The following is an 18,731-nucleotide window of genomic DNA, read 5'->3' as shown; positions in this document are numbered from 1 at the left end:
AGTCAATGGGAGGAATTTAGTACGAAACTGTCCTCTGTTTTGCACGACTTCATAACCTTTGTTCGAAAAAGGCGTGTTTGTACATCGCACCCTCTATTTTTCACTGATAGCGTGCGCAACCTCTATCTTGAAAAGAAAAGAGCATTCAGGGAGTATAAAAGTGGACGAGGTGACCTATCATTGTTTACTGATAAAAGAAGAGTGTTGAAGAAAGAGATAAGGGATAGTAAAAAGGAAGTTGAATCTAGGTTGGCAGATAACATTGGCTCTGATCCAAAATCATTTTTTCGATACGCCAATAATGGATGTAAGGGAACAGTTGGCCCCCTCTCGATAGGAGGGTCTAGCTTAGAGAGCAATGTTGACATGTGTAGTGTTTTCAATGACTTTTTCCCATCGGTTTTTAAAAGAGATAATGATATTCAATATACGGGTGTTGCATGGGGAAATAAAATCCTCAACGATATTCAAGTGGAAGATGTGGAGGTCCTAAATCTTCCAGAAAATATATGTGCAAGCAAAGCACCAGGACCAGATGATATATATCCCAGGGTCCTCAGGGAATGTGCTGATGAATTGTTAGGGCCAGTCGCACAGATATACAGGAGTTGTGTTGCTGAGGGTATCGTCCCAAAGGAATTATCGTCCAGTGAGTTTGACGAGCTCCCTCTCGAAAATTTTGGAAATTATTATCAAAAGGCAGTTTGTGAAGTGGATAGAAGAGAATAATGTATTTTCGGATAATCAGCATGGGTTCAGGAAGGGGAAGTCATGTGTAACTAGCCTCCTTTGCTTCTATGATCACGTGACTAAGGCTTTGGGTAAGAGCAAAAATGTAGATGTTGTTTACCTTGATTTTCAGAAGGCATTCGATCGGGTCCAACATGGTAAACTCTTGAAGTGTTCACAGGAGATTGGAAATGGGGGCAACTTGCTGAATTGGATAGAATCTTGGTTAAGAGACAGGTCGCAATGAGTTATGGTGAACGGGGAATTCTCTGGTTGGACAGGCGTCACAAGTGGAGTTCCTCAAGGAAGTGTCCTTGGCCCCATACTTTTTTCACTTTTTATCGATAAACTCAATCAGGGTATCGATGGGATAACTAGCAAATTCGCAGATTATGTAAAGCTAATGGGGGTACTCGGGAATCATAGTGATAGGGAGTTGCTCCAGACCAACTTAAACAGGATTGCAGCATGGGCAAATGAATGGAGCATGACGTTTAGCGTTGATAAGTGCATGGTCGCTCATTTTGGTTCGAGCAACCCACGGTTCTCTTACGAGTTGAATGGTGTCACTATCCCGGATGCAACTAGGGTTACCGATTCGGGAATTCTCATTGACGAGCGGCTTAGGTTTTCTGAACATTGTTCAGCGGTGGTCAAAAAAGCAAATAGGATGATTGGTCTCATTTTCAAAAAGGTCTCTTCGCATTCTCCTAAAGTCATTCTTCCGCTTTTTCGAGGTTTAGTTCGTCCTGGACTGGAGTATGCTGTAAGGTTTTGGGGACCATACCTACAGAGGGACATAGACTTGTTTGAAGGGGTGCAGAGAAGAGCTACACGTGTCCTTATTGGCACACGGGGCTTGAGTTATGAAGAGAGACTTCATTTTTTGAATATGTTTAGATTGGATGAACGCAGGTGTCGAGGAGATATGATCAAAGTGTTCAAAATTTTCAATGGGATGGATAGAATGGACCATGGACATTTAGTACACCGCCAATCAACTGCTTTTACAAGGGGACACCAGTATCGATTGGTAAGGGACAATGCAAGATTATGGTGTTGCAGGGAATTTTTCTCTAATAGGGTTGCCAATAAATGGAATAGCTTACCCCCGGAGGTAGTAAATTATAACACAATTGACACATTTAAGAAGAAGTATGATAAACATGTTGGGGTAAATCGAGAAGCTATTCATACTTAGAATAAGACAACCATAAGTATTCTTTATGGGCATTTTATAATATTTTATCATGTGTATATATTGTTCATAATGTTTCTAATTACATTTTTAATTGGGTTGTTTTATTTTTGAAATATATGACATCCATATTTGTTATGGGCATCTTTTTCTCAGAAACCTCGCTGGGCATTTTGCCTGTTGTGGTGTTGTATTTGACTGACCATATTTCTTTCATAAAACTATAGGGCATCACCAAAAAAGTTCTCAAGGCAAGTTGCCAGATACAGCCAAAAAAATTTGGTTAGCCTAAGAAATTGTCAAAGGCAAGATAAGTTGCCTATTACTACTAAAATTGTTGAAACATCACCAATCACGGAAAATGATGGGTACTAAAGGTCAAAATGTAATTTACCAAAAAATGTATGTTTGATTAATGTGCGAGATGAATACATTTGACTATAATCAATTATGATAGAGTCATAATTATCATAATATAGTTTATAAGTAATGAAAATAATCGTAATTCTTGATCTAAAAAATTCAACTAAGCCTTGTTAAAAACCGGGCATTTTATAAAAAAAGTTGAGACGGATGAAATTACTGTTATATAAAATGCAGGTCATACGGTCACTTTTTGTACACAAGTTTCTGGCATGCAAATAGCAGAAACAGTACATATCTGGCTCATGCAGACTGAAAAGGTTGTGCACACCTGCTTTGAGGCATAGAACTGGTGTCTGCACAAAACAGGCTTCTTGTGACGACCTTACATTCCTGGCATGCCATGTATCCCGCATGGCACTCACAAGTGAGACAGTTCTGCACAGACACCAGTGAAGTACTAGATTTTTCGATATGGCATGCATCTTGTCAAAAAACACTTTTGGTATAGTCTTTGAGCTTCCAGAGCACCTTCCTGCCTGCAGCACCATACATGGAATACATGTCCAGCTTTCCTGATTCATGAAACTATCCATCCCTTCACCAATCTAGGATAGAAATGATGATGAGCGACAAAACCAACACTTTTATGCATTCAATGACAGAGTGGTGTAGCGGTTTATCACTTTTGTTGTAGGGCGAAAATAAATTATTTAGATATGTCTAATCCCTCCTGAAAGTTTTGCCCATGAATTCTGAATCACCCCCAGGGCCAGACTTAAGGAGGTACGAAGGGTGTGATCTCATCGGGCCACAAAATATTAGGGGCAGCAAAATTGAATTTATTGCACACACAGACTACCTATAATATTTCACAATAACTTCTTTAAAAAGCTAGACCTTGAAATTCTATCGATCTGTTGGGGAAGAATATGCAAATTTATTAACACACACACATATGGTAGTTGATACGTGCTCCCTCCCCCTCCCCCCGATTGGAGCTTTGATTTTTGACAGGACCCTAGACTAAGATATTTAGCTGGCTCCTTTTTTATAGCGATTTTTCACAAAAATTTATGATTTTAAATATTGGAAGGATAAAGACAGATCCAAGACCCCCCCCCCCCAGAGCTCTGTCAGGCTTTCCCATTGGGGGGGGGGGGGGGCAATGGTCTCAATAGCACCATGAGCCCTCAGGGAAAGAGATTCTCTGGGACTGTCACCCTATCATACTTGAAATGCCATTGAATATAATTCAAAATTTTATTTCATATATTAGACAACATTAGTTTGTTTTGCATGTCTCATTAAATTGAGGCTCTTTAGCTCTTTATCCACTTGTATTACTTAGTATGCCCATGCGTTAAGATGGTCCTGCTTTCTGGAACCTACCTAGAAAGAGGTTTTTATTTGACAGATCCAAATTTGACTTTTGGCAGACCCCCCCCCCCACATACTGAATTTCAGTGGATGTGTAGAGCAAAAGTGAGTTAACCTTTGGGCCTAAGTCCTATCACACCCAGGGTTTGTTGATATATATATATATATATATATATATATATATATATATATATATATACATTGATATATATATATATATATATATATCAATGCATACATACATACAATCAATGCACATACATACATACAATCAAACATATGCTATGTATTTTCAAAATATCATATTTTCAGTAGAAAATTTGATATTTTCATGGGTAAATGGATTTTTCAATCATAAATTAGTTCATCTGTAGATAAATAATTCAAAAATTAAAATATTCAGTTGAGAATAGGCTGGTACCTTCTGTCAAGAATGAGCTGATGGGAGTTAGTCAGTTGAGAAGGGTAATATTTTCAGTCAACAATGGGCTGATTTTCTTCTATTTTACTTCCGGTTATTTTATTCTTCCAGCCGCCTTTGAATTCGTTGTAATAAAAAAATAAATTATAATTTGGAGGTTTCATGTGTCTTAAGAGAAAATAGACGAACAGGAGGTGTACAGAGTTCACCAATTTGTCATGAACAACATGCAGGTGTTTTGCAAACATGTCAAGAAGAGGATTTGATTGGTAGTGGGGGCGACTATGAAGTGAAGGTGCATTGACATCTTAATTCACTCTCTGTGCATTATTATTTGTTGAACTGGTGGTTTGAGAAATGGTATGACATATTAGCTCAGGGGTTCTCAACCTTTACTCTAAGTGCTCTTCCTGGACTTCATGGAAGCTCCAGAAAAATAAAAAAAATCTGTAAATTTGGTGAATAAATTTAAAAAAAAATGGTCTACGTGACTTTGCCATAGAAATTATAGACTAAAAATGACTCTGTGACTCAAAAAAATTTTGAGAACAGCTGCATTAGCTTGTTAATAAGGCCATTTCTGAGTCGACCAAACTCTATTTTGGTCAACTGCTGTTTATCTACTTTCCTCTTCACAAATTGTTTCAATGCCAACAAAATGGAAGAGATTGTGCTTGTGACTTTAGATGAAAAAAATATATATATTGAAAGAAATTAATACACGAAGTCTTACAAAGACAGAAATTGCCAAAAAGTACAGGATTCCAAAAATTACATTGAGTTCTCTAATCAAAGATCAGCAAAAGACTGTTTCTGCAGCAAGTGATACCAGCGGTATTCCACTATCCCAAAAATATTTCACAGAATCAGAACTTTTTTTTTTAATTAAAACGAACAAACAGCAAATTACAATATACAAATATGTAATACAATATACAAATACAAACATATGTTACATGACACAAAACACACACACATATAATACATACAGTATGTAGCCCCAAGGGACTATGAAGTCCTTCCAGCAGGCCTATATGATTTTAATTACATGATTTTGTCCCTCAGCAACAGCTCTTTCCTTCATTAGATGTATTTTAGTATATAATTAATATGCATTGGTGCAATAATTTATTTCAAAGTACTGCATCAATATCTGTGTTTTTGATCATAATAAAGACATTGCAATATGTATTTTTATTACTATTTGTGTAATTACTAGAGTAGATGAAGTTCATTATTTTCAGTGCGGTGTAACAAAAACTTTTTTGAAATGATGTTTTGTTACTTTTAGGCACTTGATAGATATTTTTATATCTATTCAAGGTTCTATTTTCATTTTTTACAAACCATTCTTTGTTTTTGATGATAAATTTATAAATTCTGTACATGTAGTTCTGTCTCAGTGTCAATTTGTGGCACTGTATGTTTTTGTTTTCTGTTGGAACATTTATTAATTCTCTTAATTTATTGTAAAAATTGTCTAGATTGCGTATGTTTTCATAATATGCTCCTCCCCAGATATATATTCCGTAATTTATATTTGAATAAACCCACGCATAGAAGATATCTTTCAAGAAGTTATTATTAACTATGTATTTAATTTTATAAATCACTCCTGAATACATTCTGAGTTTTTTTATAATTTTTTCACTATGTATGTTCCATTTTAGGTTATCTTGTATAATTATTCCTAAGTATTCATAATTGAACACTCTACCTATTTCTTCACAATTGCATACTGATATAGTTTGAGATTGGCAGTGAGTGTGTAATTTTACGTGAATTTCTGTGCTGTCATTTATATTTCTTGTTTTCGTGCACATAAATTTAGTTTTTTGTGCATTTATTTTTAATTTGTGTTTAATTAGCCATTGATTTATTTTTGTTAGGTCTTTCTCTGTTCTTTTAACCAAACTATGTGTTTCTGTATCCTCAACATATAAAACTGTGTCATCTGCAAAAGATATAATGTTACCATTTAGATTTAGTTTACTCAGTTCATTTATGTAAATTAAAAATAGTATCGGCCCTAAGACCGAGCCCTGTGGGACGCCTTTTTTAACTTCTTGAAAATTGCTAATATTTTTCTCTATTATGACAGCTTGTCATCTAGTGTAGTAGTATGATTTAAACCATTCTAACATATTTCCTCTTATACCGGCTGAATATAATTTCTCTGTTAAAATGTTTAGGTCCACATAATCAGGTTTAGGTCCAAAAAAACTATTATTGAATATTTATTTTTATTTATTCTATTGTTTATCAAGCCCGTTAATTTTAGAATTGCCATTTCTGTATTTTTGTTTTTTTGGAATCCATATTGATTGGCTGAAAAGAATTTTTGATGATTCAGGAAATTGAGCAGTTGGTATTTCATACACTTTTCTAGAATTTTTGAAAAAATCGGGAGAATCGAGATAGGTCTATAGTTGTTAGTATCATTGGAATCTTCAGTTTTAAATATAGGATGCACAAGGGAATTTTTTAGTTCAGAATAAAATACGCCATTTGTTATTGAGGAATCCACTAAATCCTTTAATACATCTATATGGTAGTGAGAGATAATTTTCATCATTTTAGGTGTAATTCGATCGTAGCCACTTGCTTTATTTTCTTTAATTTTTGCCACAATTTGACTCAGTGTATGACTTTCAGTTTCGAGGTAGAACATGGAATTTATTGATGTGTTTGAGGAACCGTCTTGTTCTATACAAATACAATTATCTGCGTTTTCCTCATCATCATTTATATTTCTTGTGATAAATTCTTGATTAAATTTATTTGCAAGGTCTGTTGGATTTTCAAAATTTGGTAATATATATTTTTTCAAATCTTTATTTAATACATTTCTTCTAATAAATTTCCATTGCAATCGTTTATTCTTTTCACAAGCGTTAAAGTTCCTCTGGAAGTATTCTTGTTTTACCTTTTTTATATAAATTTTCAAATTTTTATTATAACTTTTGTACTCGTTCTCATATAAGGTTATGTGTGGATTTTTTTTATGTTTTTTATATAGCTTTTCCTTCAGGTTTATTCTGTGAAGCATTTCCTTAGTTATCCATTGTTTTTTATTTTTCTTAGGGTAATTTTTTGAAACTTTAGTCCAGAGATTAGTATTTAATGTTATTATATCCAAGAGATGTCTGTATTTATTTTGTACTGAATCATTTTCTCGTATGCAATTGAAATTTATTTTTGATATGAATTGTTCAAACCTTATATAATCTATTTTCGTTATTTCATCATTTTCATCATTCAAATTCTCTTCCTGTTTTTCAAGGAAGGTTATATTTCCTAATATTGGGTAGTGGTCAGTGATATTAGTGTTAAATACTGTGAAGTATTTCCTCTTGTTCTATAAAAGGCGTGATCTATGCATGTGTGACTTTCCTTTGTTTCTCGTGTTTTTTTTTGTGTGTAGTGGTTCGAATCTATTTAAGGCCATTATGTCTAAATATTGTGATGTTCCATTAGTTTTACTATATAGATCAATGTTGATATCGCCAATAATTAATATGTTGCTTTTCAATTTTTTCATATTGATTTCTAATTCTTCATTAAATTGTGTAATTGTGTATGCGTGTGAACGATACAAGAGCAAAAATATTAACGTTATATTCTGTGAGGTGTATAAACAAAGCTGCTGTAGTGAAATTAGTATGTTTTTTTTGTGTTGATTTAATTTTTTTATTTATATACATAATTACTCCCCCTGATCTATTGTAACTTCTAGAATTTGTGTAACAGTAATAATCATTGAGAGGTTCATAATTTGATATATAGTAATTGAATTCTTCATTCTCATCTATCCATATTTTACTTAAACAAATTATGTCAATTTTTTCATCTAGTGTTCTTCGAAAAATCAAAAGATTGTTAAAGTTTGTTCTAAGGCTCTGTATGTTGATTATTAAAAATGTAAGTGTTTTATTTCTTATGTTATGACACCTTATCACCTTTCTCACTTCTTGAATTTCCTCCAGAGGCCGTTGATCCTCTATCATATCTGTTTCATCGGTTTCTTCAATTTCCATTGTCATTTGAGATTGGGTTCAGTCTCTGTAGTTGATCTTCTGCATATATTCTTCGTGTTTTCGATTTCTCATCTCTCCGAAGGAAAATCTTTCCATCTTTTGCCCAAGCGAATTTATAACCAAGTCTGGTTTTGGCTTGCCTTGCTTCGTAGAACAATTTCTTATTTTCTGGTGTGAGGTGCTCATTGATGTATACTCTGTCATCCTGAAAATCTGGATTTATTTTGTCAGCTGTTAGACTATCTTGTCGCTTGGCTTTTTCCATCTAGAGATTCCTTGACCTTTCATTATGGAACCTAACAATGATTGGCTTCGGTTTACTAGTGTTTCTCGAAGGCACTCTGAGGGCTTTTTCTATCTCTGTTGTTTTTTGTATTCCCAGGATTGTTTTCATTGTGTTCATTATTTCATTTATATTTTCTTGCTTTGTTTCTGGGATTCCATTTATCTCTATATTATTTCTCCTACTTCTTGTTTCCTTATCATTCATTCTTTGTCTCAAATCCCTTACTTCCATTTTCAACTTTTCATTTTCTATTTTTGTTTTTTTAACATCAGAATTAATCTGTTCAACTGTTTTTTGAATATTTTCAATTTTTTTTCCTACATCTTCCATTGATTTTGATTGGAATTATATTGCTTTCACAACCTCCTGGACTTCTTTGGTAAGTTGATCTTCTTTTTGAGTGATTTTATTTACTGCTAGATCCATGGTCTTTTGCACTTGAAATTTAAATGCCTCGAGCATTTTTTGCATTTTTTCCAATGGTTCATCCATATCCTCTTCATCTCCAGAAGCCCAACATGCCTGTTTCCTGCCTGTTTCATCTCTAGCAGCACTTTTCAGTTCATTTTTACAGTCTTTGTACCTATATTCCTCCTTTTCTTTCTTTGCCATTTTCCTAAAGCTAGATTCTGTCGTTCCAACACACTTCGGATGAAAAAACCTTCCACATTGCACACAACAGAAAAACTCACTCTTGTCATATGCAGGATCCTTGCAGGTTTTACATTCATCCATATTTATTTGTAGTTTGTTACAAGTTCAGTGTAACAAATTTTCTGCGAGACACTTTAAGATTTGATCTTTTAGTACCTATTTTGTATCACAGATGGCAGCTCTATCATCACCCTTTTCTTTCCTCACTTTTTTATCAATATCTTTTAATTAACTTTTTTTAGATTTTACTTACATCTAACGTGCTTAATTTAACATTTTGTACTCATACTAACATTATTTTATCAATATCTCTCACCTGCGTGTTCAGTACTTCCAAATTTAACGATATTTAATGTTTATTTGATGAGCTTGTTGTAGACGCGTGTTTACAGACATTATGGCGTGTTGCCATCAACTTGCGTGAAATTTTATCCCATATCAATTCTATGGAATCTTATATTTACCAAAATTTTGCGATGAAGCAAACAAAAATAAGTGATTTTTTTAAAAATCTATATATATAAAATTGATTTTCTGTGTGTGTTGTGTTTGTTCTCTATAAAAATCTGCAATTCTAGATCAATCGTCATCAAATTTTGCATATATGCCGAACGGGGCCCAACTTGAACGATGGGCTACTTTAAAAGTTTTTGAGAGCTGGGCAAATATGCCTGAAATGGGCAAAAAACTGTGAGGCAACAATGGTTCCTGAGCATCAAAAATCACTTTCAGAATGTTTACTTCGGTTACGGTGGTTTCCTTAGCAATGCGTTTCACCCGTGTATATGCTTTTACAATAGTTCGTCACTCCTTCAATGATGCCAGTATTATGTATGATAGTTTATATGCCTTTATAATGGCTTGCCACTTTATTCAATCCTCTCAGTAATTGAAGAAAACCCGGGCAGTGCTGGGTATTATGGTTATCAATAAATGTGGAAAATGAGCTCATTTTTTATTTCCTGCACTTTTTTCATCATCTCTCCTATTTACGAACTAATCAGCAAGTCTATGTGGATTTGTGAAAACGAGCGTCAACTGTATTATTGAAAAATATCAGATGAATGTTTTTAGATTAAGGGACATGTTCTAATTAACAATATGTGACTATTCCATCAGAAGTATCGGATAAATATCACAATACAAGATATACAGAAGACTGGATGTTGTGAAGATATTTATTATTTTAGATGTTAATTTTTTTTTTTTTTTTTAAAGGAAGGAAAAAACTCATCTCTGCCTCTACCGGGAGTCGAACCCGGGTCCCTCGATTGCCGGACGAGTGCTCTGACCACTAAGCTACAGAGGAGATAGAGATTTTCCTTCGCTAGAGCGTATTCATGTCAAATATCACAATGTTTACGAACCCTGATCACATCTCTTTTGTAATATTAAAGAGGTTTGCAAAACAACTGTTCTCGCACTGGGACTCTGGCCCCATTTATCCCTGTATATCCCCATAGTTGTTTCTTGTCGTTCAGTGAAAAAAAATTAAAAATATAAATTACAGAATCATAAATATGCATTCGTAACATACCTGAGCTATCTCAACGTTGAAAGCTCTGAGCACGAAGGCGTGATGTCGGACACCACGAGGAAGCAATAAAGTACATAGATAATTCTCATAATCATATTTTCTAGGAAATAAAAAGCAACATTAGAATATAGAAATGACTTTGCAAAAGTAGATAACATAAGCGAAGTTACAGCATGCAGAGGCCCTGACATCATCTTGAAAAGGGGGGGGGGGCAAAGTATAAACTAGCAATGGCAGATTTATGGTTTCGCTGCCAGAGGGATACACAATTTTTTTTGCCCTTATCCCATTCTAATTTTCTTGACCATTAATTCCCTAAATTAGATGCTCTGGGATATAGCCCACTTAGCTCCCTACCCCTGCCAATATGCCTCAGTTGCTAAATCACTCTTTTGGCTACTCCTATGCAGAGCCACCCTTAGGGATGAACGAGAAGTGAAGTTGCACTGGGCCAATGTGGTTTGGGTGGGGGGGGGGGGGCCGCATTTGAGGTAATAGACATGAAAAAATATACACATGCATAAAACAACTAAATTTTTTTCATACAAAACAAAGGTGTCTGAGCTTCAACTGATTTGGAATTTTCATAAATTCTGAGATTTTTTTCATTAATACAAAATTTTCATCAAAATTCTGGAATTTTTGGCATCCATTCTGGAATTGTACTGAGAAATTGAATTTTCTGGATGTTATGCCGAAATGAATATTTGGGAAGAAAAGTGATTCATCTCCTAAGGGAATTGAACCCAGATCTGCTTGCATACTGGGCAAGTGCACTAATCAATATATCCGAGACACCCTTTTAAATTCCTTATAGCACACATTATTAGCATGAAGCAATGAGTGGAGACATTGCAGCCTTCCTTAACTAAAGCAATTTTCGCCCCAGGTGCCATTTGGTATTAAAAGATGATGATGGCGATTCAATTTCTCAGTATATTTTGGGCTGAAAAAACATCATCTCTTAATTCTGGAATTGTTTCTGTCATTAATTCTAAATTTCAATCAATTCTGAAAATTTTTCTCTCATTAATTTTGGAAATTTTTTTCTCATTAATTCTAAATTTTCATTGGTGAGTAGATATTTTTCAGCATTTCTGTATATTCTGTGATAACGCATGAATCTTTGGATGCCCGATTCCCCCTCAAAATATATAAAATTGGAGTTAAGGGAGCCCAAAATTATTTTCGCACTGAGCCTCACATGTAACCTACTCCTATGCTTACATTCTCTTTTGGTTGCTCACTGAGTGGAACCCTCACTGTCTAGGTAAGTCACTGTTTTGGTCACTCACTGGCCAGGCTTTCTGCTCTCTAGGTCAATCATATGCTTGCACACAATTTTGGTCACTCACATGCTTGCAAATTCTCAAAACGATCCCTTTTGGTTGCTTATCGTTTCAGTCCCTTGCTCTCTCTAGAACACTGTTTTGGTTGCTCACTGACCTGATCCCTTGCTATCCAGGTCACTTACATGCAGAGGCAGAGGGAGGGAACATGGAGGGTTCACATCCCTCCTTCTCGCAAAAGTCCTGACTAAAAATTTAATTTTTTTTCAAATACTTTTGTGGAAAAATTTATATTATTATAATATTGGTTTTGATACCTTTATATGCTTTTTAAGGGTTGCTAATTCAAAGTTTCTCTGGAAAAAATTCCTTGTGCCCCCCCCCCCTCCTCCAAAGCTTTTTGGGAATTATATAAAAATTAATGCATTCACCCCTATGGTGGATTGTGAGAGGAGTATCATAATTTAATGAAGAAAGCAATTAACTCATTTCTGCCCTTTTCAACATCATATCTATGCGAGCAAGTCTTCTCTGCTATGGCGACAAAAAAATACAAAGCAAGAAACAGTCTATCTATTTCTTGCTTTGTATTTTTTGTACGGTGTGAGCTACTACTCAACTGTACATGCAGCTCATACACATTTGCAGCTACGGAATTTCTAACGAATTGGTACATGCCAGAATGTGCATGTATGTGTTGTGAATCTAATGTGAAGTTTGTTGCTGTGTAATGTTTGTTATGTGTAGTGCTGCCATCTGCCAAGCAATAGATTACAAGACTTTGAGGACAATTTACGTGTTTTGTTGCCAACTGTAAAGCCCGATTTCTAGTATTTGTGCTCTAAGCATCAATCACAAGTTTCATACTAATGATTAATCGAACAAAACTTTATTAATGCATTTTTACTCAGTGATTTTTGTTGTAGTAAACTATATAGTCGGCCCCCCGTATTCGCGGTTTGTTTTTCTTTTATTCGGAATTTTTTTTTGCAACACCCAAAAACTGTCATTCATGTGTTTTGTTTACAAAATTTGAGTTGTGCATGTTTAGGATGACTCGCTAATGACATTACTGTCATCACTAGAGCCGTGGCTGCTCCCAAGAGGGAAACAGTCACCTCGGGGTGGATCAACCTTTGGCCACAATGATATGGATACAGAGGAAGTCGAACAGCTAATTAATAGAAATTCAGAGGTATTGACAGAGGAAGAATTAATGCAGTTGACTATTCCTGAAACTGAAGCGGTACCAGATGAAGAAGATCAAGATAAAGTAGGAGACAAGTTCACCATGAGTAACATAGCGGAAGGGCTTCGCACGTTCAAATCAGCAATAGATTGTTTTCACGGAATAGATCCCTCTGTGGTACATTCTAGAAAAATTGGCAGAGGAAGCCTTGTCATCATATTCCAACATACTTGATGATATGAAGAAGAAAGAGCAAACAGGAATCACAATGTTCTTTCAGAAAACATTGCCAACAATCGCTGCACCCTCTTTGACATTCCATTATACCTTTGCGTTACCCTGCGCTTCTCATGCCGTTCAATAAACGAGATATACAAGAAAAATGTAGGTTATTTGTGGATTTCCCATATTTGTGGTCACCCCCGGAATGTAACCCCCACGAATACGGGGGACTGACTGTATTCTATTCTGTATTAAAAGGGTGCCCCAAGTTTTTAAATGTTATTCTTGCAATGGTGCCACAAACTTCTGAAACCTCCCTGTAAATAAGCTGAAACAGATATAGTATGATCCTTTTTTTGTTCGATGACTTTCTTTCTAGCAAGTTAGTGCTTTACTTCCTGGTTGGCAAAGGACTGCCATTTTCTTCCGTGTGAGTTTTTTTTCCGTCCACTATAGTTATTATTTTCTAAGGCTTCTGGGGTTGCTCTTTATTTTCTTTTTTTTACTGTTGATTATCACCCCCTACAGGTTGCTAGTATAGAGCGCCACATTTGAATCGAGCCAGTTAGCAATTTAGAGTTCTTTTTTTTGTTTGCTTTTCATGTATAGTATATACCGTTTTCCCAACATGTTACATTGTTTTTCCTGTTGGAATATGTGAATTCGGAAATTTTATCAGGTTGTACATTTCATATTTCCATTTTTATTAATTTTTTGCCATTTTAGTTTTATCTCCACAATTGTGTTTTATTGAATTCAGAGAGCTTTTTCCTTTTGCCTCGACCATTGTGTCATTTAGAAGATAGAGGCTGGGTTTTTATTATTTTCAATCTCACATCTGGTCCAAGATATATTATACTTTTATGCTACATACTCTGAGCCAGATGCTTATTCAATGTACGGCGGAACAGAAAGTAACATCACTTGTCTGTGTCCACACACATTCTGAGAGTGCATGCGCATTAGTGACACGCGGATGATCAAGAATTGATAAATTAAATCAGGACTCCAGCTAGCATCCACTGTTAGCCCAATTTTTCGAGTATAAAACTGGCAGTATGAAGGTTGATTGTTCGAATCCAGGTCATAACTTTGGTTTTTCCTGTATTTTACTTTCACCTTTTTTTTTATTTCATTCCTTTTTTTTTCTTATACCTTTGATTTTTTTTTTGTGGATGATTACCAATTTATTTTTCTGTTTTTCACTTTGCAAAGCATCCAGTCATCTCCGTAAGGTCGCCTCAGCCACGGCCAAGCTTTCACGACAATATTGATTCATTTGTAATTACACGTATTTATATTCGGGTGTGAAGGGTCATGATACACTTGCTGCATTGGGTGGTGGGTCAGCGAGCAAAGCCCACCACCGGCTCTGTGTCAGCCGTCAGGACAAAATATATAAAAGTGAAATCTCATTGTACTAATTACAATACGGATGAGATAGTTATTTTTGTTTTATTATTTTCAAAAGATACAAAAAGCCAGTGGCGTGACTGAAACAAATTTGCCGTACATCGATTAAATGCCTGGTGCCACGTGTCTCTAAAAGATGCAGCAAGCTGTGTGATGTCACTACAAGTCTTCTGAGATATATCGAATAAACATCCAGCTCCATATATGTATCCTTAGTCATATTTTTAATCTTGATTCCTTATTTGGTCGGAGAATGTTATTGTTTTTGTTATTTGTTTATATCATTTTTTTTGTTCTAATAGCCATATAGTAATACCTCTTTTTGATGATATGTTGGCGATTTTTTTTTTCTTTGGCAAAAAGGATGTCTGAAAAAGACTCAGTTTCACTTTTGACGACTTCTCATGCTTTTGGACATTTTTCTCCCCAAAGAAAAAAATTGCCAAAAGGGATTATATTACAGCTGTTCCAAAATAAGCCTTAGGCCCCTTCTCCCACACCCGAACATGTTTAGTCAGGGATAGGCTTAAGTATTTTGCAGCCCAGAGAAAAAACCCATTTCCCCTAGTGTCTGTGGGAAAAACTGCAATTGAAAACAAAAATTTACCCTGTTTTGTCCAGGACCCGTGCATATTATTTTGGCGGGGGGCCCCAGTGTTATCCAGGGCTTTTTATGAGTCTTAACTGGCAATATATTTCTCATAATTTTTAAATATTTTATTTCATAAAAACATTATGTACGTAGCGGTAAATATACATTTACAGTTGTTGCAGGAATTGTAATATTCTGTTAAGCGGGGAGCCTAAACAATGTCTTTACGGCAGTAATTTTGGTTACGAGGATTTTTTAATCATCACCCAATTACGCAGGAAGAACTGTATTTGAAAATGATTCTATTTCATTCGACCTTTGATAACACAAAGAAAAACTGGGACAAATAGGCGTCCCGAAGCTCTTTTTTGGGACAGTGAATTTAATAGCAGAAAATCGGGACATTTGGCTATCCTAAGCCAGCCAGAGGGTTGAATGTCTGAATACAATGTTAGGGGATTCTCTATCTTGGACAAAGTTTTAAGATATTTTTGAATTAAGAAGTAAAGGTCCATTTATATGCATTAAGTGAATTTAGTAGTTAACTAAATTTTAAGTTGGGAAGTTCTCAGAAAATATTTACACGTTAAGTGGATTTAGTGAACGCTGATTGGATGATTTTCATAGGAGTCCCACTGGTGCGTGCGCATAGGCCTACTTAACGGAAAAAATAGAATTGTCTTTATTTACTAAACAACTAAATCATTTAATCACTTACCAACTAAACAGCATGTAAATGGCCCTCATCATCTGCATACATTTGAAAGTACTCGACAACTTAAAATTTAGTTAACTACTAAATCACTTACCGTGGGTAAATAACCTTGACTAATGAGAAATTTCACACATTAGCGTGAAAAATCGGCCAATGTATGAAACTTCTTGGTGTTTGTAGGAAATTCTAAAGGTGTATTAATAAAGTATTTGAAATTTTTTATTTTTTAAATTCAATGTGCAGTGCTTATCTTAATGTTAAATACTTGATTGCGTATTTTTACACATGGATGGCAGCAAATTTGTTGTGGATGCCAAATATTCCAAACCCGTCTGGTTTTGAATATATATATAATAAATCCTCTCTACAGCAGCGCCCAATAATTTTTAAATTTTCAATTTTTTTCACCTCCTGGGAGCATATTGACTGAATACTCGATAGCTCCCATTATTTTTGACATTGATTTTTTAGCTTGTTTATTACGGGACTTTTCATTTCTTTGTTCAAGAAACATTCATGGCTAAGATAATCCTCAACAAACTTGAAGATTGTGTGCCCCGAACACTTTGCCATCCTGCATTTCCAAGGAATTCTAGCTAAACAATGCTAGCTAGGGAGACGACGAAGCATGAACAGGTGCGCACTTAAGATCAAAATAACCTCCCCCTCCAGAGAGAGCAAAAAGATCCCTCCAAAAGTGGCGCATACACACAGGCCTACTACTTAACTGGAAAAAATAAAATAGATTCTATTCCACTTCTTACTCTTACCACTTAATCGTTTATTAGACTAAACACGAGTAAACGACCCTTAACGCTTGCATACGTCCTAAATCTCTATGTAACTTAAAATTCAGTTAACCCTTTAAAGCATGTAAACGGGCCTTTCTTTAAGTCACGTGATTAAAATACTGGCCCCTAAAATCACTGCCCCGTGTTTAGTTAGCCCATTGTCAATGCGTGCATGTTGTTCAGATTTCGGGGTGCTAGGCCCCACTTGCCCCATAAATCTGGGCTTCGAAAGCAGCACGGGTATTAAGTAACTGATGATAACAACAAACGTCAGTATCACAATGAGGAATTCATACTCAGGGCCGCAACTAGATGTTTGGTCACCCGGGGCAAGTGCGCATTTTGGCGCTCCCTTGTAATGTTGAAGGGGAGGTTTTGAGAATGAAATTTGAGCTCCCTCTGGTTCAGCGCCCGGGGCACGAGACCCGTTTACTTCCCCCCCCCCCCCAGTTGCGGTCCTGTTCATACTTCATCACAATGCCATTGCTACTCGAAAATGAATTAGTATAGTTACTTGACAAGATCCACGCAATGCTGAAACGAACTCGATTCATTTCTAGAGGAGACGCTCCTCGTTAAATGCTTTTTGCCGATCGGCTCCGCGAATTTATTGCGGGGATCGTGAATATCGATGACATTTCTGAGCGGCCGCGACAAATTCAAACTACGAGCCATAATCATGCTGGAGAACGTTTTGTAAACAAACAGCTCAATCCGAGGAGAGCTAGGAGCACGCCCAGGCAAACAAACTTTCATTGTTTAATTTCTCAATTTTTTTAAAATACATCCTAATCTATGAATTAATACACACTTATTTATTTTTTCTGTAAAAAAAATAGTAAATTTGTGCGTTAGTTTGGTTATAAAATTATAAAAAAACGTTTTGTTCCTGTTAATCATCATAGAATGTGTGTCGTCATCTATCAATACAAACTTACAACTGAAATCATCGGGTAGTATTTGGTTCTAATTTTGTTTCATAGGTAGCAGCACGTATTCTATCAATGGTTGAAATTTTGAGTTTATGCGCGTGAAATTCAAAACTTAGTTTTGGTTTTTCTCCCAAACGCGCGTGTAAACGAATATTTTTAATTGTTTTTGTTAAGAATTTAATTATTTTCCTTTTTAAATTGTTTATTTTTCTTTTCAAAAACTAAAAACTCAATAATTCTATTTCCCCAGTGATTGCGGAAAACTGTGAGACTTATTTTCAAGAACTTTGGTTTATTCTGATTCATTTCTATTCTGAGATAATTTTTTCATTAAATATAAATTTACATTAATTCTGGAATTATTTTCTTATTAAATATGAATTTTCATTCATCCTTAAATGATTAAATATCAATTTTCATTGATTCTGAAATTATTTTTTTCATTTGGTAGGAATTGTCATTAATTCTGGAATTATTTTCCCACTGAATATGAATTATCATTAATTCTGAGAAATTGTTTTTTCATCAAATATGAATTATCATAAATCCTGATTGCTCCCTTTAAAAATCAAATTGCTCCCTCTTGAAAATCATATCAGCTTGGGAACATGGGCCCCACTTTGGAACCACGAGGGTTGGGGAAATCCAAGTCCTCCCGGGCAGAAAAATAATGCGATGAAAATATCAGAAGAAGAGGGCTAGGATTATACTAGATGTCACGTATATACAGAATTTGATGGCGTAAGCTAGTTGGATGGTGATGTTGGACCAAATTCATGAATTGTTTGTGAATTTTGTCTCCTCACAAGTTATATTAGAAGAGCCACAAGTGCCCCGATTCTACAGGATCCCGGAGCATGTACAGTATCTTCACTAGATACAGTGAAACCTCTCTTAAAAATCACCCCGATGACGCGGTTACCCCTCTTTTACGGCCATACAATAATTGAGATTCATTTTAAAGGGGCCAATAAAAACCATCT

General features: G+C 35.3%; 1 protein-coding gene across 6 annotated transcripts in view; it reads right to left on the bottom strand.

Moving 5' to 3' along the window:
- Window positions 1-17,502, bottom strand: part of sicily (NADH dehydrogenase (ubiquinone) complex I, assembly factor 6 homolog sicily) — a 35,618-nt gene extending 18,116 nt beyond the window's left edge. For all 6 annotated transcript variants that reach the window (XM_089250672.1, XM_089250673.1, XM_089250668.1 and 3 more), the window contains exons 1-2: window positions 17,331-17,502; window positions 10,606-10,705 (exon numbers count right to left, since the gene is read on the bottom strand). In XM_089250672.1, the coding sequence (XP_089106798.1) occupies window positions 10,606-10,705; window positions 17,331-17,497 (267 nt within the window). In that variant the 5' untranslated portion in view covers window positions 17,498-17,502. The remainder of the gene's footprint in view (window positions 1-10,605; window positions 10,706-17,330) is intronic.
- Between the last annotated feature and the right edge of the window lie 1,229 nt (window positions 17,503-18,731).

Source organism: Pholcus phalangioides, unplaced genomic scaffold (genome assembly GCF_987345545.1).
Source record: "Pholcus phalangioides strain wild (caught in Gottingen) unplaced genomic scaffold, Ppha-v1.0 ptg000024l_1, whole genome shotgun sequence".
Lineage (NCBI taxonomy): Eukaryota > Metazoa > Arthropoda > Arachnida > Araneae > Pholcidae > Pholcus > Pholcus phalangioides.
Note: the sequence above shows the minus strand (reverse complement) of the source record. Positions and strands in the feature narration are given on the sequence as shown.